The sequence below is a fragment of the Lutra lutra genome, chromosome 6 (assembly GCF_902655055.1).
Source record: "Lutra lutra chromosome 6, mLutLut1.2, whole genome shotgun sequence".
NCBI lineage: Eukaryota > Metazoa > Chordata > Mammalia > Carnivora > Mustelidae > Lutra > Lutra lutra.
Genome location: NC_062283.1, coordinates 85,309,584 through 85,332,227, shown reverse-complemented (window position 1 = coordinate 85,332,227; position 22,644 = coordinate 85,309,584). Strand labels below are relative to the sequence as shown.

The 22,644-nt window shown below is 40.6% G+C and overlaps 1 protein-coding gene across 16 annotated transcripts in view; it reads right to left on the bottom strand.

Annotated features, from left to right (window-relative positions):
• EYA4 (EYA transcriptional coactivator and phosphatase 4) overlaps nucleotides 1-22,644 on the bottom strand; it is a 321,947-nt gene that overhangs the window by 20,361 nt on the left and 278,942 nt on the right. For all 16 annotated transcript variants that reach the window (XM_047733823.1, XM_047733824.1, XM_047733825.1 and 13 more), the window contains one exon: nucleotides 1,693-1,782. In XM_047733823.1, the coding sequence (XP_047589779.1) occupies nucleotides 1,693-1,782 (90 nt within the window). The remainder of the gene's footprint in view (nucleotides 1-1,692; nucleotides 1,783-22,644) is intronic.

The following is a 22,644-nucleotide window of genomic DNA, read 5'->3' as shown; positions in this document are numbered from 1 at the left end:
AAAACCTCTAAAATCTAAATAAAACCACATAATTTTTTTTTGTCCTTTACAGGTTTAAAAGGATGAGTGATCTTATTATTTTCTTTAGAAAAATGAGACTCATCCATTTTAACCAACAGAAAAACCAACCTAAAAGTTATTGCCATATATAAAAATTCAAGTTCCAAAAAAGATTAAAATATGTTTTCTATTATAATGTATATACAAAGTCATTCTGTATGCTACACTACTAATAAGTAGCAGGATTAATTTAAATCAGGTTTTAGAGAGGTGATTATTTTTTCTTATTATCTGAAATTGGAAAACTTGCGGAGGAATACTGATCTTTCATATTGGCCATTAAAGAAAACAAATAAAACTTCTTTAAACAGACAGTAATTTTATTATCCAGGAAAAACAGTGACTCACTACAGAGAAAACACCACCACCAAAAAAAAAAAAAATGACATTACCCAGATTTCCAGCACATACATTTATGGGATATACTAAAAACCAGAATTTTTACTCATGTCTCAAGTGCAGCTGAAACTGGTTTTAAGACCTTGTCAATTTTTAAAACTTACTTAAGACACTGACTAATTTGGCTTTTCTTTCTCACACCCTTCTGTTAATTTCAGCGTGGTCTGGGGGTGAAGTATGAGCTCTGGAGCCAGAGAGACTCCAGAGTTTCAAATCCCAGTTTTGCCACTTAGCTACCAGGTAACCTTAGACACAATTTTTATGCTTGTGGACCCTATAGTTTCTCCTCTACAAAAATAATGTGATAAATAAATTTATTTCAAAGGTTATTATTCAATTAATGGGAAATCCAATATAAAATGTTCTGCTCAAGGTGGGATTTCTGCAATAATAATCTCCCTCTCCATTTATAATATGAGTACAGATAAACACTTTTATTTCATTGTGAAACCACTGGGTAAAAGATAAATGTAAACGTGTCACTTAAGAAGTATTTCACCACGGCGGCACTGGATTGAGAAGTACGTCTGCTCAGTGCCTAGCTACTCAATTACTTCAAACTTTACCATCTGAATGCCTAATCACCCAGATCATTAGAAGCCAGATCATATATACCTTATTACAGTATTTATTCAGCGGTCTTGAGACTATTGGGGGAGGGGGAGTTCTCTCATTCTGTTACTGTTTTTAACTTTCCCTTTGAGGTTAGAAATGAAATGATAAATGAGAACAAAAGAAAATAAATGCAATGCAACCAGTCAGATGTGCTATGTAAATGGCTCTAACAAGGTTTTACCCAGATGCAGAGGAAATAAGGAATGATAATGTTGTTTAAAATGAAGCTTCAGATTATCTACAAACCCTAAGGACCCATGCCAGCACCATGAATAGTACCCAGTGATTTAACCTAAATAATACCCTGGTTAGTAACCTGGAAAAGCTAATGTTGATTCCAAAGGTGCCAAAGGGGTTATCCAGCATGGGACAGCAAAGCAGACCTTCTCCTCTTCTGAGATACTTTTCTTTCAAACAGGTGCCTGTACAGAGGCAGACTTTATTATCGCAAGTTAGCTTTTGTTTGTATTTGTATATACACTTTCCCCTTGACAGAAACTTTCATATCCTCTTGAGCGAAGTATTTTTCAGATTCTTGAGGCTTATCTGTCTAGTTAGAAACCATCTAAGCATTGTAATAGTTGGGATACGACTATTCCTTTCTTTTTCAATTCTTACCTCTAAATCATTAAAAAATAAATGTGTATCAGCAAGATTAAAAATCATTTCTTCCATTCGGAGTCCCAGGGTTACAGCCATGGGGGGATCCTGAAATGAAAATACACATGGAATGAGGTAAAATTTCAGTAACCACTTATTATTAAGAATATTTTAAGTGCCTATTGTTGTGGGCAGTGGGGGTGGGTAGACTGTATGGATTTTTACCTAGGATCCAAAAGATTTCCCAATGATCTAAAAAGCTGCCTTTCCAAAAAGTAACCAAAACCATACTAAATATAGAGCTACATCTCTGAATTTATAGGAATTTATACACATCAAGACAACTTCGAACACATTTCCACATACATCTGTATGTTCGTGAGGAGGAAGAAGGAAGCAAGCTAGTTCACAGGACCCCGTTTATACATACCCCATGGAAAGTCCTTTGGAGAAATATATTTGGATGGGCTACTGAAGAATGGAGCAGACTTAAGAGATGGCGGAACACAGTAAAACCACCACTCAATTATTAATTGCATTTTGATCAACAGGCAGTATTTATTTGAATATGCATATAAGTTGGGTCTAACCTGCATTTGACTAGAGAGGGTAGGGTTGAGGATAACTAAAGGAACATTAGTTCAGTGAAAGTAATCTGAGTAGAAAATATATACGTTTGAAGTTTAATGAATGTAAGGGAGTTAGTAAGGAGGCAAGTGATTGATTCTTGTCTACAGAAACCAAGATATTATCTAGCAGCAATGAGCTGAGAACCAAGACCAAAGCTGGTACTTTACCATGATTAACCAGAGCTGAAAACCTGAAAACAGAGGTGTAAGACTTTGACAAGTAGGGAGAGTTTAGGGATAGGGCTGGGGAAGTAATTCAGGCACAAATATTGTGGTTGAAATGATGGGAGATTGAAATGATCTTGAAAGAAGAATTGTAATAGGTATACCTCTGGAGATACAGAAACTAGAAAACCTGGAAGGGACAAAGCCTCATAATTTGAGACCAGAATGGGTATTAGCAGGGAGAAGAATATGGTTTTGAATAAAGCTGACAAGTCTAGAAGGATACTGTTGGTTTTGGCTGAGAAGTTATTTTGGAAGACTTTAGACAGTGATTTGGGTTGAGTGGCTGGGCCAGGAGCCAGACTATAGGGATTTGAGGAGAGAGAACCAAACTTGTGTTTTCAATGTTCTAATAAATGGCATTTCAAAAAAGTGTATTTAAACTTGGAGAAATTGATGTTAACTTTACTTCAATTTATGATAAGGATATGCAACCCAACAGGCCAATCTATGTCAGTATATAACCCTGACCTCATTCCACTTAGCAGGAGAAGCCCTTCCTTTTCTCATTCCTACACAGTAACAACAGATTTTCTGCCTATACTCCCTTCCATAATGCTTTAAGGAGGAAACCCTAGAGTAAACATATTTGCAGTGAGTGTCAGTTTCATAGTCCATAGTGATTAAAACCTAGAGAATAGGAATTGAGTGCTAAGAAAGAAAAAGGTCACTGAGGTGTGCTGAACCAAGTGAAGACTTGATGTGGGAGAAGATGAAGACAGGGAAGTAACAACACGCTGGATGTCGACACAATTTTCTAATTGTTTGCATCACTTCCTTAGAGATTTCTGTGGATTTCATAGTCAGAGACTCTCCAAAAACAGATGTCCACTGTTCACATACTTGATGGCATCCTGGTATCATGTCCTGCAGTCGCTCAGACATGTCTGCTAAATTCATTTGTCTTGCACTGACAGGATCACTTGGAGCAACACACCCAAAGACCCAGATAAAATTCCATTTTCTCCAACAAATATTCAAGAACCAAACAGAAACAGGGAGTGCCTCATTTGTGTCTAAGAGGGATCTTATGCTGTTACCTTCAAGTATGAAATTCTTTTTCCTTACTTCTTTTGTTATTGTTCATGTTTTCATTGCTATTGAAAGAAAATCCCTGAAGGTTGAATAATTTTGTTTCAAACTCTACATTTGTCTTTTTCTGTTCAGGAATTCCTATTTCTAGTCTCTGTCTCTCTTTTTTTGGGGTGGGGTGCAGAGGCTGAGGATGGAAAACTTGTAAATATTCTGTCTAGTCATGGGGCCATGAACAAAAAGTCTATAGAAATATCAGGAAAAATCAAATGTAATTATAGCATGAAAACATATAATTCCATTAGTGACGCTCTCTGCTTTTGAGGAATGTTCACTGATGCAAGACAATAAAACTGAGCTCTACACTACTCCGTTATGTTTCTGATGATTACTGCCTAAAGATATATATTTCAGATGGGGATTCAGAAACGTCCTATTTAAAAGGTTTTCCTTCTGGAGACTCGGTTGGTTGAATTCTTCCCCTATAATGTGCCAAATTTTCTTTTTTAAGTTTTAAATAAAATTACTGAATTTCTTATATTCATGTCTCACATTCTTTGCATTTATAGATCAGATTTACGAGGCTGGGAGAAAACATACTGTTCCTCTTTGATTGTTACTTTCATTGATTCCACGCTTCTGAAGTCCATAACTCTCTATGCTACCCGTGATAGGCAAATCCATGAAGAATGCATTTTGTGTATCTGATAAGCATGCAAATACAATTAAAAAAAAAAGCCAACATGAATTCTCTAATAAGTAAGCACAGCGTATGGTATGATGAAAACTGTATTCGAGCGCTCCACGGGAATGCAACCCCACGGCATTAGAAGGGGTCGTCTGTTGGTTTTTCAGACAATGGCAATTGCATGTCACCCTCTCCTCAGAGCCAGGACTTAGTAAGCATTCTGGCAAAATATCATTTGTTAACTGGGAAAGTTTAGGTTTGAGGTTTGTCGGAGTGTGAACTAGCTGTATTTTACTGAGGTTTCCAGAGAACAAGGCCTGTTGAAAGGGAGGGTTTGCATCAGCCATGCCAAAGGCTTGGCACAAATGGGCTAGGGATAGTCATGTCCAAGCCAAGGAAAACCATGTCTGTAAGAAGTGGTGATCCTGTTTCTAAGAGAATGTTTAGTGAGGGCTTACTTTCAAATACCGAGTTCCCCCTTCTCCCCCAGCAGCTTACTAAGTCACTAGGACAGCTAAATCTAAGCGGGTTACGATACCACATTTTTCTAGCTGAAGAACCCACAGATGTTAAGACTCCAAGAAAGGTGACCAGCAAGTTGGTGGAGGTGGCCCTTGCGAGGATCTGTAATGGTGGATACCCTCTGCTTGGCCAGACTCCTACGAAGGAGCTACCAGAGCCAGCAACCCCATGGTTTTATCAGGCGTCTGAGAGTTAAACATACTTCTGGATTGAACCCAAGTTTTATACAGAGATGTTTGCTCATTTTCATGAGATGTTTGTAGAATTATGGGCACCTTATGAATCAAGAGTAACTGCCCTTTTTAAGTTTAACTGTAGCGCGTGTTGAGTTTAGGGTCTGCAATGAAGTGACGGTGAAATCTTGGAAGGGGGGTAGTGGGATAATAAGGGCACCAACGGGGTTTTGTGGAAGCTCTGATACATATTATACATATATAACAGTTTCAGTAGGTTCCAAGTGTCTACAGCAGAGTTTAACATGGCGCAAACTGAATTTCTGCCGATTTGCTCTGTGTACCGCTCTATTAAAATACTTTAACTATTCCCAAGACATTTTAAGGGAGGGAGGGGGAGACAGAGAGAGAAGGGAAAAGAGAGAGAGAGAGAAAGAGAGAGAGAGAGCGCGAGGGAGGGAGGATGAAGAAAATGAATAAGTCTTGGCCCTTAAATGTGTGATTCTAAGCCAGATGTTACCAGTTTTTAACCAAGTCAGGATCAAGTACGGCACTTCTCTATATCAAAATACTAACGCCTATTAGCCATGTTAGCACAGAACATAAATTGGAGCCAGACTGTCTGTCTATGGGCCTCTGGTGTGCACTGGGCCATCAGCTGGAATTCCTCCTCTAGAGACACAATGTAAAAATATCTCAGGAGAGGCAGCAGTTACAGATTTTAAAAGAAAGAAGGAACTCCCCCCCCACCCCCAAAAGAACTAAAGCTCTTGGAACAGTTACTCCTTTGGGACCGGAAGCACATTTGTTGACTTGTGGGCACAGAGGCAGAAGATGTGCAAATTTATTACAGAAGGAGGAAGACAACAGCATTATGGACTCAGGTAGGAAGAGCTAGCGGGTTTGTGAGAGTACATGAACTGTTCTCATCAGTGATGGGGGGTGAAGAAAAACTCAGTCAGGAATCAGAGGGGCAATTTTACAACAGACATGTTTCTTTGTGATGGACAGGCAAAGGGCTTCAGGCTTCTTGGGGAAACTGGAGAAGGTCCCAGGAATACCCACTCCATTAGCGTATAGTCAGCGAGCATCTATGATGTGTTAGATGTGTTCAAATTCTAGGCAGAGAGCAGAGAATCCAACAAGCAAAGTTCTTTCCCCTATGGGGTTAATATTATTACTAGATGAGATACCTGATACATAAGCGGACAAAATCCATGTAAATATATAGTATGTCAGGTAGAGAAAAAAAAAATCAGAGTTGACAGATACAGAAGACCATGGGAACAGGTGGTGATGGCTCATTTAAACAAAGTTCAGGGAAGGCCTTTCTCAGGAGGTAACAGTTGAGCTAAGAACCTGAACCTGGTAAGGACCTAGCCATGCAGAGAAGAGGGGGCAGAGAGCACGTGTAGAGGGAAGAGAGAGTCCGTGTGCGTGGACTGGTGTGAGGCACTGTGACCCCAGTCAGAGAAGGGGAGTGGAGCGAGTCCTTAGAGAGAGATGGAGTGCGCAGCTGATTCAGACACATGTGAGAGGCCCCAGCAAAATAAGGCAGGCATTTGGCAAGCAGGTCATTCCTCAGACTTGAAGGCACAGGCAGAGAATGAGAGCTACAACTGGAAAACGGGCTCCAGAGGCTTTTCTGGTGATTGGACCATTACAAAATGAAATATGGCATAAAGAAAATTCCAGGAGAGTGGGGAGCCAGGGATGTAGGCATGAAAAAGGTCATTTCCAGAGTCAGTTTATTGGGTAAGTACAAGGGCCTAGATCCAGGACGTGGATGGAGGTGCAAAAGAGAAGGCAGAGAACATGGTTATGGTGTGAAGATGAAAGAATTTTTTTCAGTCTTTCAGTTTGGGTTTTTGTTTGTTTGTGTTTGTTTGTTTTTTCCTCCAGTGAAGAGGAGTTTTGTGCAAAATTGAGAAGGAGCTGTGAAGGTCTGAGGGGAGAGAAGGTTTGAAATAGTCAGCTGAAGAATGAATTAACTCAAACATGCTGTACCCACTGGGCCCAGTCAGCTGTTGAGAAACAGGTAGAGAGTCAGGTGGGGTTTTCTGCAACATGAGTCTGATGCCAAAAGAGCAGGATAAGGACAATGAGGCTTTATGGGGAAGTGGGGCTGCAGGGACATCCGGGGCTTCAGGGATGATGTCTAATGCAGAGCTCGTCAAACCTGACCACACATGAGAAACACCTGGAGGGTGTTTAAAAATCCCACTGCTTACCCCCCACCCCACACCAGTGACCTCAGATTTTCTGAGGTGGGAGCTATGCATCAGTAATTTCAAAGCTCTCCAGTGATTCCAATGTATAAATAAGAAAATCAACAGGTCAGTGCCTGGCTACTCAAAGTGTGGTTCACAGACCAGCAGCCCTGACATCACCTGGAAGGTTGTAAGAAAGACCAAATGGCAGACCCTACCCCAGATCTACCCAAGCAGAATATGCAGGTTAATAAGATCATCAAGTGATTCATAGACATGTTGATATTTGAAAAGTACTAGTTAAGAGCTCTCATGAAGTTCTGGGAGAGTAGGGAACAGTGGAGCTCGTATGACCTTCTGGTTTCCCAAGAGGTAAGCCTTTAGGTTGCTTCCGAAGGACTCTAAGACTTGACCCGTCTGATCACTGAGCAGAATGCTGGTTCAGTAGAATTTCTTAGGAACTAGGATTCCCTACTAATAGTTTAAAGTTGTAAGAGTGCACTTCCCCATCTTCACCTCCATAAAGACTACCTGTGACTTAACTTCAGTGACCAAATGACCCACACAGATACCTGCTGGAGAGCTGGCAAAGGTGGAAAACTAGCTAATTTTTGCTCAGGATTAAGAGCATTCATCCCAAATCTAAGTGTTCAGTGTAAGCAACATATTTGCAATTAAATAGTAGTCAGTATTAAGTAATCAGAAACCCTGATGGAGGCATCATACAACTTACCACTACCAACTTCTGTTTCAATCAGAAGAGAGTCCAATGAATACAGCTCGTCCAAATTTATTAAACTAAGGACAGAACATATATAATTCAAGGGGAATTATAGTAGTAGTAATAAGCTAGACTTACAGTTGTTATGCCGTACCACTGCTAGTGTGGAGACTCCAGATCCATGAGACTTGTTCAATTTTTATTATTTTTTGGCCCTTCTAACCTATCGTATGCCGTATATATTTTTAAATTTAAAAAACAAAGTAACATTATGTTTATACTATAGCTTTGCAACTGGGTGTGAAGGACAGGTTGGGGAGAACAGTCATGGACTGATGAGCTGGAAAGCCCAAGACTGAGAGAGGAGAGGTGGGGCAGAGATGACTGAACACACCAACTGGGTTGGCCATGGGACTTGGTGGAGGCGGGTTAGCATGAGATGAGTGGAACATGAGAGGAAGGCTGTGGAAAAGAGAGGTGAGACATTACCTAGAAAATGGACAATTGATGATTTAAGGAAATTTAAGGGACGTTGATAATAAAATCTGTCCTGTCCGCCTGCTCAAGATGGGAGATGGAACAAGTTTATAAACTGAGATCATAAACAGGGACTGAAATTTCAAGGGAGGTTATAGAGGTCTCCTCTAGAAGTTCATGTTTTTAAGAAATGGATTACCACTCACCTTTCTGGTATATTAATTTCAAGCTAATAAATGTGAGGTCCCTTCAAGATCTTTCCCTTTTCTCATCTACTCCCAGCAATAATTTGGTGAGGCTGGGCTTCAATAAAAGTGAGTACGATGTTTGGCTATTTATGGTATCACCTAGAGCCACTCAATCTCTGAAAGGAACATTTACTCAACAGAAAAGGAACACAGAGCTCTGCAAGAGGAGTCCCTATGACAGAGTTTGAGAAACGTCAGTCTTTGACTTAGCTTTACTCATACATACCTACGCGCTGTAATTATGTACACACCATTCATGTACACATATGTGCACACAAACACACATATTATGAACAACATAACACAGTACAACATTTGTGAAACCTACGAATTCTGCTCTCACTCGTTTGTATGGACCACACACTGTCTTGTCACCCTCTAATTCCCTCCAACAGTGAGCCGAGTATCTGACATCTGAGATAAAACAGCAGATATAAATATATGCACATTTCTTTAGGAAACATTCAGTTTTCCCAAAATTCAGTTTCCCAACGTTCAGATTTCCTTGAAACCACATAAAGTACATTAAACTTACTGAATGTTTATTCTGTGGTAGGTAATGTGTCGAATTTTAATGCCTTAGCTCATTTAACCCTCCTAATCACGTGATTAATTTTATCATCCCTCCTTTTTTTATACAGAAGGTAACTGAGGCTCACAAAGTTTAAATACACTACTGAGGTCAGAGGTAGAGCTAGAATTTAAACTCAGGTCTATTCTCCCTTCAATGCCAGAATGCTTTAGTCATTATGCTCAGAGGGGAGGTGACCTGCACTGGTTAACGTTGCCACTGGGGTGGCCTCTAGTCCATGGTTCTAGCCCTTAATTAATTCTAATCACTTCCTTTTAAACCATATTGCTTTTCCTTAGTTGGCCAGCCCCTAAGTCAGTACTTATCTTCATAACTACCCCAAAACTTAAAATCTAGCTGGTGCCATTTCAGAAATCTTTCTATGTAAGCGTGTATACACTTTTAATATAAAAGTAATCAATGGGCTTATGCTGACGGACATCTATTTCTCCAGCGCCGCTCTTACATAAGATGTTGTCTACAACAAGCAAGTAGTTTGGGGAGCTTGAAGTTCAATTTCTCAGTACAAAGTAACTAACCCACTATTCACTTTTCCTTCAATCATTTCCCTGACTCGGGCTATATCCTTAGCTTCCTCACCCATACTATGGAATAACTTTAGAGAATCATGGCTTCACAGCACATGGCACATTAATGCTCCCCAATGGATCAAATCCCTAAAGCACAATTTATTTAGTTCCTTTCATCCCTCCTTCAAAAAAGAGGAATTACTACAACTTATCAAATAAAATAATACATACACATTATCAGGGAATAGGGAGTCTTCACAAACTCTAACCGATGATGGATGAGGTGATTCCTCATCTATGTCCTGCCCAATTTACAAACTCCTATTCTGGAGTTCTACATGGCTGAAAACTATACGTGCCCACAGGTGCTCTGCTGTAAAGCCCATCATCAGCTTCATAAGCCTCAAGGCTCAAACACCCACAGAGCTCACTTGCCCTTATGATAAACATCCAGAAACTGTTCTGCTTGGGAAAAGAGCATGTTGTGTGGACAACAGAACAGAGTGCAAGAGTGTTAAGCTTTTAGGAAGATTCTTGGAATATTCATAGTATCATTTATTTGTAAGTGGAGCTAGGGTTTTCCAGAAGTTTCTTTTCTAAATTAAAATGAGAAAGTTGGGCGCCTGGGTGGCTCAGTTGGTTGAGCGACTGCCTTCAGCTCAGGTCATGATCCCAGAGTCCTGGGATCGAGTCCCGCTTCAGGCTTCCTGCTCTGTGGGGAGTCTGCTTCTCCCTCTGTTCTTCTCCCTTCTCATGCTCTCTCTCAATGTCTCTCTCTCAAATAAATAAATAAAATTTAATAAATAAATAAATAAATAAAATGAAAAAGTTTGTTACACAGGGCTATTTATGACTGACGTGGTATCCCTAAATTATTATGTTCCATGCATTTTATTTTTATAGAAACCATAAGACCAAAAGAATGCAGAGATTAAGAACATGTCAAAGAGATGTGGGTTCTGACTGGCCATAGCACTTACGAGCTGTGTGAGATACTACCAACCACACAGGGCGGTGATGAAAGTTATGGAGATAATGCCTTGAACAGGACACTAGGCAAAATGTCAGGCCCATAGCAAGAATACCAAATGGTGCTTATTTTTTTCTCAGTGAGAGAAAGGAGGATAAATAGAGAGGTAAGTAGGCATGGTTCTGTCAGGACATGACTTTGTATCTCTGGCACTTATATTTCCGTCTCCCAGCTCATTAAATATCAGGCCACTATGATACCACTTCATACAAACACTGACCTTCTATGGGTCCAGAAATAACTGCCATTAGTCATTTCTCATTTGGGGGAAATAATGTGTATTTTTGTAAGTTTCTCTGGCCTGGGATGTGGATGATAGTTTTCAGAGCAGAGTGCTACTTTTTATACATTTACATTACCTCATTTAATCCATCCAGTAACCCCAAGAAGGAAACTGATTATACCCATTTTGAGATGAGACAGGCTCAGAGGTTAAAAGAGTTGCCTGAGGCAACAGGCAATCCAGGCACAGGATTTCCCTCTACCTTCTAGCTCGGTGCTTCTTCAGATGGGTAACTGCTTTAAAAACGGTGCTCTGAGCAGCACCCAGGACTCAGGAAACCCTCTTGCGGTGACCGAGAACTGTGGGAAGGGATCGGCTACATGAGGGAGGGAAGTGTGTTATCTCTAGTCCCTTAGCATCTCCATTTCACCCAGAGCACACTCTCGGGTGTTTTACATAAAGAGCCTCGGCGTGACGCAGTAAATGTGCACAAGCATTCTCGGGCTAGAAGGAAAGAACTGAAAAAATCACTATGTTACACAAAAATGTTAGGCTTTAAAAGCGCATGTTGTGCAACCAAGACTCATTGAACAAATGAAAACAACTGAAGACATTAACAATTGCACGCTGAGGCGAACTTTAAGTAGCATAAGGGTTGTCCTTTCCTCTGGATAGAATGGCCCTGGTCACTTTTGTTATTAGCGAAGTCCTTCTAAGTTGTCAACTAGACACCAGAATGACCTCACTTCAAGCAGTCCTCAAGGTCATTACTGAAGACACTAAGGAACTGAGGAATTAAACATGGTTACAAAGGATTCTCAGCTGTTAAAACTTCTCAAGACCTCTAACATGATAATGTGCACTGAATGGCCATAAAATATAAGTAGTCTCTAAGTCTCTTTGGCCATGAGCCTTTCCACAAAGACTATCAATTAACATGTTACAGAACTCACTTTTTCAAGAAGAAAACGTTGGGGAACTACTCTATTCTAGTGGTTCTTAAAGCATGGTTCATCAGCTTTATTGAGGGTTTATTCCAAATGCAAAATCTCAGGCCCCACCCAGACCTACAGAATTTGAAACTATGGGGTTGGGACGCAGCATCTGTGTTTCATAAGCCCTGCAGGTTATGGTGACTCACGTGGGAGTTCGAGAAACACTGTTCCGGTCTAAACTGCTACCACTTCTTCCTTACTGCATAGCAGCCTGCGAGTCTCCACAGAGCACCCAATTATAAACCATCATGTCCCTACTCAGCCAAAACCCCTCCAACACACTGCAGCTTGAATAAACCCCAAGTGCCTTATGGGAGATACCCTAGTGGAGTGGCCCCCCATTCACCACTCCATTCTTACCCTGAATTATTCTCTCCCTTGCTTACAAGCTTCCAGAGACACTACTCCTTTATATTCCTGGAAGACTGGAAGGCTGTTCCTGTTCCAGGGCCCTCCTGTGCCCTCTGCCCAGAATAGTCCTCCATGTTCTCCCCTTCCCCCGACATCAGCACGGCTAGCTCCTTCTGTAATCCAGGTCTCAGTATCAATGTCACCTCCACGCTCAATCCCCTGTGATGCTCTACAGGACGCAGTTTCACTGTCTTCACAGGGGTTACAACTATCTGCTCTGATTTTGTTTGCTTGTAAGCTCCATCAGAGCAAGAAGCGGGTCTTGCATTAAAAAATAGTTGCTAGATGAATATAGTCTGTCTACAGAGCTCTAGTTTCACCATTTTTACTTGTGGTTTGTGGTCAAGTGGAAGCTGCCCAATGCCCTTTTGGCCCCACTGAATGACCTCTGAGCTGCATGTGGTCTCCAGCTTCAAAAGATGGGGACATAGCATCCCTTATTTAGCTCTTTCCCAATATGCCAAATAGTAATGTCTCACTGGAGAGAGGACTATGCCAACTTCCTTTTGGACATTAAGAAACATGTCAAGAATCAAATGACTTTTAGAAAAATGTAGGTAATAATTCAATAAATAAAGTCATCTTAGTTGTTTTTCATGGATTTCAAGAAGGGTGTTTTCATTCTGATTAGAAAAAAATGGAGCCTAAACAAATTTTTACTTTAATTTCCTTAAACTGCCCCAAGTAAAACATTATTCATTATGGTGTATTCCAACAGGCTTCCCTCCTGTAGAATCGTATAAAGTACAAGGAATTGTTATGAGACGGGCCAAATGTACCAGCATTTAGCATTTTTGTGACCTTGGTCACGTTTCTCAGCTTCTCATAACCCTGGGTTTCTGCATCCACTGAACTTGGATCACAAGAAGTTACAGCAGAGTAATTAAGAGAATTAAGGGGGATGACATTTGTGAAAGTTTTTTGAATGTTAATTCATGCCAACTGTTCTGAAAAGCCCTTTAGACATGTTATCCCTTTCATTCTTATTCACTACAGGTGTTATTATTTCCATTTTACAGAAATTGAAGCCCAGCGATTAAGGACTTTGCCTGAGGTCACAGAGTGGCAAGCACTGGCTCAGCGGCTGGGTTTTCAAAGTGAAGTTTTTTTAACTGAAAGCTTCTTGTCCTTAATCATCATCCCTACTGCTTGTGAAAAGCCAAACACCGGCTCCATCTACCACCCAGCAGGTGTTCTACAGATGTCAGTTTACCTTCCCCAGACTATCAACAGTGCCCCTGGTTCTCTTCCTGTGCTAGACCGCCATGAGGCAGTGACATCTGTCTGCCACAATCCATTTCACAAGGTTTATCTCTTGATGGAAAAGTATTCCAGTCTTCTGAGAGATCATTCAAATCCTTTCAGCCTACAGAGGACTCCCATAATGGCCTACACAGTTCCTCACTGCCTGTCTTTACTCTTTCTAGGCTGTCATATACTGCGCTCATGGCGCGTTGAAGGTCTGCACTGTGTGATGCGCTGTAGCAGAGACAAGATGGGCTCTGGGGTCAAAGAGTCCAAGGCCCCATGACTCATCTGTGCCATGGACTAGCCTGATGACTCTGCACACATTTTATTCCCTGAGTATGTTTTCTCCGCTAGAGATGGGGAGAAAACACTGTCTTACAACCCTTGCGACACTTCACGCCTGGCACGCTGCGGGCACTCAGCAGCATTACTTCCCTCCTTCCCCTCACTTTGCCCCACTCTTTTGATAAGCTCTCCTGTTTTAGGCATTGACAATGTCTCTTTTGTATTCCAAGAAAGCTTTCTGACAGTACTTTAAGAGAATGGGACTTGTCCGTGAAATGAATGCTGCATGTCCAGGTGGCCATCTGGGGAGGTGACAGGTCCCTTTTGATGATACATCACTGCTGAGGGAAGCATGAGAACTTTGCTATTAAATCACTCTTGGAACCAGTCTGAGTCACTCAAGAAAGGTGACTTGTTATTCAGGTTTTTTTATAGTTCACCACCCACCCCCCCGCCCCGACTCCTTAACTCTTTACTGGTGCCCCTTGTTATCGCAAAAGGAGGTCTATGCTCAGTTCTGGGAAGGGTGCAACTTTATGGTATTTTTGCCAAAAAGAAAAATATATATATATATATATATATGACAACCATGCTCCTTATTTATCACCTTGGGTTCAAATGATCTTACTATTTCTAACAATTAAAACCACCACAGGAGGGAGGAGTCAAGATGGCGGAGAAGTAGCAGGCTGAGACTACTGCGGGTAGCGGGAGATCAGCTAAATAGCTTATCTAAAGATTGCAAACACCTACAAATCCAACGGGAGATTGAAGAGAAGAAGAACAGCAATTCCAGAAACAGAAAATCAACCACTTTCTGCAAGGTAGGACTGGCGGAGAAGTGAATCCAAAGCGACGGGAAGATAGACCGCGGGGGGAGGGGCCGGCTCCCGGCGAGCGGCGGAGCAACGGAGCAAAATCAGGACATTTAAAGGTGTGTTCCGCTGAGGGACATCGCTCCAGAGGGTTAAATGGGGTGAAGCCCAAGCGGGGTCAGCGCGGCCTCAGGTCCCGCAGGGTCGCAGAAGGATCGGGGGTGTCTGAGTGTCGCAGAGCTTACCGGTATTAGAACGGGGAAGCCGGCTACAGAGACAGAGCCAAGGAGTGACTCTCAGCTCGGGGTTGCCTTGAACCGGTCGCAGGCTCGGTCAGCTCGGAGCGCGGCCGGAGGCCAGGGTGAGGGGAGTCATTGGGCGCTGTTCTCTGAGGGCGCACTGAGGAGTGGGGCCCCGGGCTCTTGGCTCCTCCGGGCCGGACACCGGGAGGCCGCCATCTTTATTCCCATCCTCCGGAACTCTACGGAAAGCGCTCAGGGAACAAAAGCTCCCGAAAGCAAACCCGAGCGGATTACTCAGCACGGCCCCAGGTAAGGGCGGTGCAACTCCGCCTGGGGCAAAGACGCTTGAGAATCACTACAACAGACCCCTCCCCCAGAAGATCAACGGGAAACCCAGCCAGGACCAAGTTCACCTACCAAGGAGAGCGGCGGAATTCCAGAGGAGAAGAAAGCAAAGCACGGAACTCATGGCTTTCTCCCCATGATTTTTTAGCCTTGCAGTTAATTTAATTTTTTTTCTTTTTCAATTTTTTTTTTCTTTTTCTCTTCTTCTGCTGAATTTTTTTTAACTTTTACCGTTTTCTTTTTTTAACGTTTTTTAAATAATTTATCTAATATATATATTTTTTTCCTCTTTTTATATTTTTTCTTTATCGGCTTTCTTTTTTTTAATAGGTTCTTTTTTTTTTTCTTTCTTTCTGAACCCCTTTTTATCCCCTTTCTCCCCCCTCACAATTCGGGATCTCTTCTGATTTGGCCAAAGCATATTTTCCTGGGGTTGTTGCCACCCTTTTAGTATTTTACTTGCTCCTTCATAAACTCTTATCTGGACAAAATGACAAGGCGGAAAAATTCACAACAAAAAAAAAGAACAAGAGGCAGTACCAAAGGCTAGGGACCTAATCAATACAGACATTGGTAATATGTCAGATATAGAGTTCAGAATGACGATTCTCAAGGTTCTAGCCGGGCTTGAAAAAGGCATGGAAGATATTAAAGCAACCCTGTCTGGAGATATAAAAGCCCTTTCTGGAGAAATAAAAGAACTAAAATCGAACCAAGTTGAAATCAAAAAAGCTATTAATGAGGTGCAATCAAAAATGGAGGCTCTCACTGCTAGGATAAATGAGGCAGAAGAAAGAATTAGCGATATAGAAGACCAAATGACAGAGAATAAAGAAGCTGAGCAAAAGAGGGACAAACAGCTACTGGACCACGAGGGGAGAATTCGAGAGATAAGTGACACCATAAGACGAAACAACATTAGAATAATTGGGATTCCAGAAGAAGAGGAAACAGAGAGGGGAGCAGAAGGTATATTGGAGAGAATTATTGGAGAGAATTTCGTGAATATGGCAAAGGGAACAAGCATCAAAATCCAGGAGGTTCAGAGAACCCCCCTCAAAATCAATAAGAATAGGTCCACACCCCGTCACCTAATAGTAAAATTTACAAGTCTTAGTGACAAAGAAAAGATCCTGAAAGCAGCCCGGGAAAAGAAGTCTGTAACGTACAATGGTAAAAATATTAGATTGGCAGCAGACTTATCCACAGAGACCTGGCAGGCCAGAAAGAGCTGGCATGATATATGCAGAGCACTAAACGAGAAAAACATGCAGCCAAGAATACTATATCCAGCTAGGCTATCATTGAAAATAGACGGAGAGATTAAAAGCTTCCAGGACAAACAAAAACTGAAAGAATTTGCAAATACCAAACCAGCTCTACAGGAAATATTGAAAGGGGTCCTCTAAGCAAAGAGATACCCTAAAAGTAGTAGATCAGAAAGAAACAGAGACAATATACAATAACAGTCACCTTACAGGCAATACAATGGCACTAAATTCATATCTCTCAATACTTACCCTGAATGTTAATGGGCTAAATGCCCCAATCAAAAGACACAGGGTATCAGAATGGATAAAAAACCAAAACCCATCTATATGTTGCCTACAAGAAACTCTTCTTAAACCCGAAGACACCTCCAGGTTTAAAGTGAGGGGGTGGAAAAGAATTTACCATGCTAATGGACATCAGAAGAAAGCAGGAGTGGCAATCCTTATATCACATCAATTAGATTTTAAGCCAAAGACTATAATAAGAGATGAGGAAGGACACTATATCATACTCAAAGGAACTGTCCAACAAGAAGATCTAACCATTTTAAATATCTATGCCCCTAACGTGGGAGCAGCCAACTATATAAACCAATTAATAACAAAATCAAAGAAACACATCGACAAGAATACAATAATAGTAGGGGATTTTAACACTCCCCTCACTGAAATGGACAGATCATCCAAGCAAAAGATCAACAAGGAAATCAAGGCCTTAAATGACACACTGGACCAGATGGACATCACAGATATATTCAGAACATTTCATCCCAAAGCAACAGAATACACATTCTTCTCTAGTGCACATGGAACATTCTCCAGAATAGATCACATTCTTGGTCCTAAATCAAGTCTCAACCGGTATCAAAAGACTGGGATCATTCCCTGCATATTTTCAGACCACAATGCTCTAAAGCTAGAACTCAATCACAAGAGGAAATTTGGAAAGAACCCAAATACATGGAGACTAAACAGCATCCTTCTAAAGAATGAATCAGGGTCAATCAGGAAATTAAAGAAGAATTGAAAAAATTTATGGAAACAAATGATAATGAAAACACAACGGTTCAGAATCTGTGGGACACAACAAAGGCAGTCCTGAGAGGAAAATATATAGCGGTACAAGCCTTTCTCAAGAAACAAGAAAGGTCTCAGGTACACAACCTAACCCTACACCTAAAGGAGCTGGAGAAAGAACAAGAAAGAAACCCTAAACCCAGCAGGAGAAGAGAAATCATAAAGATCAGAGCAGAAATCAATGAAATAGAAACCAAAAAAACAATAGAACAAATCAACGAAACTAGGAGCTGGTTCTTTGAAAGAATTAATAAGATTGATAAACCCCTGGCCAGACTTATCAAAAAGAAAAGAGAAAGGACCCAAATCAATAAAATCATGAATGAAAGAGGAGAGATCACAACGAACACCAAAGAAATACAGACAATTATAAGAACATACTATGAGCAACTCTACGCCAACAAATTTGACAATCTGGAAGAAATGGATGCATTCCTAGAGACATATATAAACTACCACAACTGAACCAGGAAGAAATAGAAAGCCTCAACAGACCCATAACCAGTAAGGAGATTGAAACAGTCATCAAAAATCTCCAAACAAACAAAAGCCCAGGGCCAGACGGCTTCCCGGGGGAATTCTACCAAACATTTAAAGAAGAACTAATTCCTATTCTCCTGAAACTGTTCCAAAAAATAGAAATAGAAGGAAAACTTCCAAACATTTTATGAGGCCAGCATCACCTTGATCCCAAAACCAGACAAGGATCCCAACAAAAAAGAGAACTACAGACCAATATCCTTGATGAACACAGATGCAAAAATTCTCGCCAAAATACTAGCCAATAGGATTCAACAGTACATTAAAAGGGTTATTCACCACGACCAAGTGGGATTTATTCCAGGGCTGCAAGGCTGGTTCAACATCCGCAAATCAATCAATGTGATACAACACATTAATAAAAGAAAGAACAAGAACCATATGATACTCTCCATAGATGCTGAAAAAGCATTTGACAAAGTACAGCATCCCTTCCTGATCAAAACTCTTCAAAGTGTAGGGATAGACGGCACATACCTCAATATTATCAAAGCCATCTATGAAAAACCCACCACAAATATCATTCTCAATGGAGAAAAACTGAAAGCTTTTCCGCTAAGGTCAGGAACACGGCAGGGATGTCCGTTATCACCACTGCTATTCAACATAGTACTAGAAGTCCTAGCCTCAGCAATCAGACAACAAAAGGAAATTAAAGGCATCCAAATCGGCAAAGAAGAAGTCAAACTATCACTCTTCGCAGATGATATGATACTCTATGTGGAAAACCCAAAAGACTCCACTCCAAAACTGCTAGAACTTGTACAGGAATTCAGTAAAGTGTCAGGATATAAAATCAATGCACAGAAATCAGTTGCACTTCTCTACACCAACAACAAGACAGAAGAAAGAGAAATTAAGGAGTCCATCCCATTTACAATTGCACCCAAAACTATAAGATACCTAGGAATAAACCTAACCAAAGAGACTAAGAATCTATACTCAGAAAACTATAAAGTCCTCATGAAAGAAATTGAGGAAGACACAAAGAAATGGAAAAATGTTCCATGCTCCTGGATTGGAAGAATAAATATTGTGAAAATGTCTATGCTACCTAAAGCAATCTACACATTTAATGCAATTCCTATCAAAGTACCATCCATTTTTTTCAAAGAAATGGAACAAATAATCCTAAAATTTATATGGAACCAGAAAAGACCTCGAATAGCCAAAGGAATATTGAAAAAGAAAGCCAAAGTTGGTGGCATCACAATTCCGGACTTCAAGCTCTATTACAAAGCTGTCATCATCAAGACAGCATGGTACTGGCACAAAAACAGACACATAGATCAATGGAACAGAATAGAGAGCCCAGAAATGGACCCTCAACTCTATGGTCAACTCATCTTCGACAAAGCAGGAAAGAATGTCCAATGGAACAAAGACAGCCTCTTCAATAAATGGTGTTGGGAAAATTGGACAGCCACATGCAGAAAAATGAAATTGGATCATCTCCTTACACCACACACGAAAATAGACTCAAAATGGATGAAGGATCTCAATGTGAGAAAGGAATCCATCAAAATCCTCGAGAACACAGGCAGCAACCTCTTCGACGTCAGCCGCAGCAACATCTTCCTAGGAACATCACCAAAGGCAAGGGAAGCAAGGGCAAAAATGAACTTTTGGGATTTTATCAAGATCAAAAGCTTTTGCACAGCAAAAGCTTTTTTTTTTTTTTTCCTCTATTCACAAAGAAAAAGCTCCAGTCCATCTTTTAATTTTTTTGAAAAATTCCTGACAATACAGAACTAAACTGAAATGTATTAATATTCCGCTCTTACATTTCCATGACAAACAGAAAAAAAAATTCATGAGCCAAAAAAAAGGGGGGGGGGAAGCTTATAAATTAAATATGGATCTCAGCATTAACAGCTGAACAGAGAAAGGAATTAAAAAGCTTTAATTAAAAAATCACGAGTGGATGATAAAGTGTGTAGAAACTGAAAATTTACAAACTATTTAAAACCTGGAATCGCTGACTGTTCAGAAACTACACAGATGGATCATTGGTGTTGATGAACAGCAGAAAGGGATTATGGATGAATCTGCATTGTTCTAGCTGCTCCCCATGCCAGTTAACAAAACCAAAAGACAACTGACAGAATGGGAGAAGATATTTGCAAATGACATATCAGATAAAGGGCTAGTGTCCAAAATCTATAAAGAACTTAGCAAACTCAACACCCAAAGAACAAATAATCCAATCAAGAAATGGGCAGAGGACATGAACAGACATTTCTGCAAAGAAGACATCCAGATGGCCAACAGACACATGAAAAAGTGCTCCATATCACTCGGCATCAGGGAAATACAAATCAAAACCACAATGAGATATCACCTCACACCAGTCAGAATGGCTAAAATTAACAAGTCAGGAAATGACAGATGCTGGCGAGGATGCGGAGAAAGGGGAACCCTCCTACACTGTTGGTGGGAATGCAAGCTGGTGCAACCACTCTGGAAAACAGCATGGAGGTTCCTCAAAATGTTGAAAATAGAACTATCCTATGACCCTGCAATTGCACTGCTGGGTATTTACCCTAAAGATACAAACGTAGTGATCCGAAGGGGCACATGCACCCGAATGTTTATAGTAGCAATGTCTACAATAGCCAAACTATGGAAAGAACCTAGATGTCCATCAACAGACGAATGGATAAAGAAGATGTGGTATATATACACAATGGAATACTATGCAGCCATCAAAAGAAATGAAATCTTGTCATTTGCGACGACGTGGATGGAACTAGAGGGTATCATGCTTAGCGAAATAAGTCAATCGGAGAAAGACAACTATCATATGATCTCCCTGATATGAGGGAGAGGAGATGCAACATGGGGGGTTGAGGGGGTAGGAGAAGAGTAAATGAAACAAGATGGGATTGGGAGGGAGACAAACCATAAGTGACTCTTAATCTCACAAAACAAACTGAGGGCTGATGCGGGGAGGGGGTTGGGAGAGGGGGTGGGGTTATGGATAGGTATGTGCTATGGTGAGTGTTGTGAAGTGTGTAAACCTGGCGATTCGCAGACCTGTACCCCTGGGGATAAAAATATATGTTTATAAAGCTGTAAAAAAAAAAAAAAAAAAAAAAAAAGAAAGAAAGGATGAATACCCAAGTTTTGTAGCAACATGGACAGGACTGGAAGAGATTATGCTGAGTGAAATAAGTCAAGCAGAGAGAGTCAATTATCATATGGTTTCACTTATTTGTGGAGCGTAACAAATAGCATGGAGGACAAGGGGAGATGGAGAGGAGAAGGGAGTTGAGGGAAATTGGAAGGAGAGGTGAACCATGAGAGACTATGGACTCTGAAAAACGATCTGAGAATTTTGAAGGGGTGGGGGGTGGGAGGTTGGGGGCACCAGGTGGTGGGTATTGTAGAGGGCACGGATTGCATGGAGCACTGGTGTGGTGCAAAAATAATGAATACTGTTATGCTGAAAAAATAAAAAAATTAAAAAAAAAAAAAAAACCACCACAAAAGGATGAAGTTCTGAAGTGAGGAAACACTCCAAAAATCTAAAGGTAATTCCAAAAGATGACTTTCACCACTGATCTGACACAATGGAAACTACATGGATATTTAGGTATAGCCTCTGATGGAGCCTATTTTGAAGGGAACGTCATTTCGATTCATATGTTCAAGTTAGATTATCTTAAATAGTGAAGTAATATGAAACTTAGCTGTATAAAAATACTGCGGTCAGCTCAAGCAGGATTTATTGTGTATTCCTCATCAGCCAAAACTATTCCAGAAGAAATGCTTTAGATTGTTATCTGGAAATTTTTTAGACTGTATACTCTACCAGTCATTGAATTTTGAATGTGCCCCCCAAATTTTTGTATGGTTACTTAATTTATATGTTATATGCATATTCTTTAAATTATAATAATATGCATGTATTTGTAAAGTAAGTGCATTATAAAACATAAAAAATACAAATTGTAGGACAAAATGTGTGTGTATATGTGTGTGTGTGCTCACGTGTGTATACACATTATCTTTTTTCCTTATCTCTGTGGAGCATCTTGTATATCTGCACATATTCATATATCCTACTTTGGAGACTGTGGTCTTAAATGACAATGACTGTGATAAAGGGGCTAAGGCCCATTTTTTCTAAATAGCTGTTTTTTGTGTGTGGTTTTTTTTAAAGATTGTATTTATTTATTTAATAGACAGAGATCACAAGTAGGCAGAACAGCAGGCAGAGAGAGAGGGGGAAGCAGGCTCCCTGCTAAGCAGAGAGCCTGATGCAGGGCTCCATCCCAGGACTCTGGGATCATAACCTCAGCTGAGGGCAGAGGCTTTAATCCACTGAACCACCCATGCACCCCTAAATAGCTGTTAAGCAAAACTGTTACCTTTTATATTTGTTTAGTTATGTATATTACTTAAACCAAAAATCAAATACAGGGCAGATTCACCAAAAGCCCATTCCATGAATATTTCA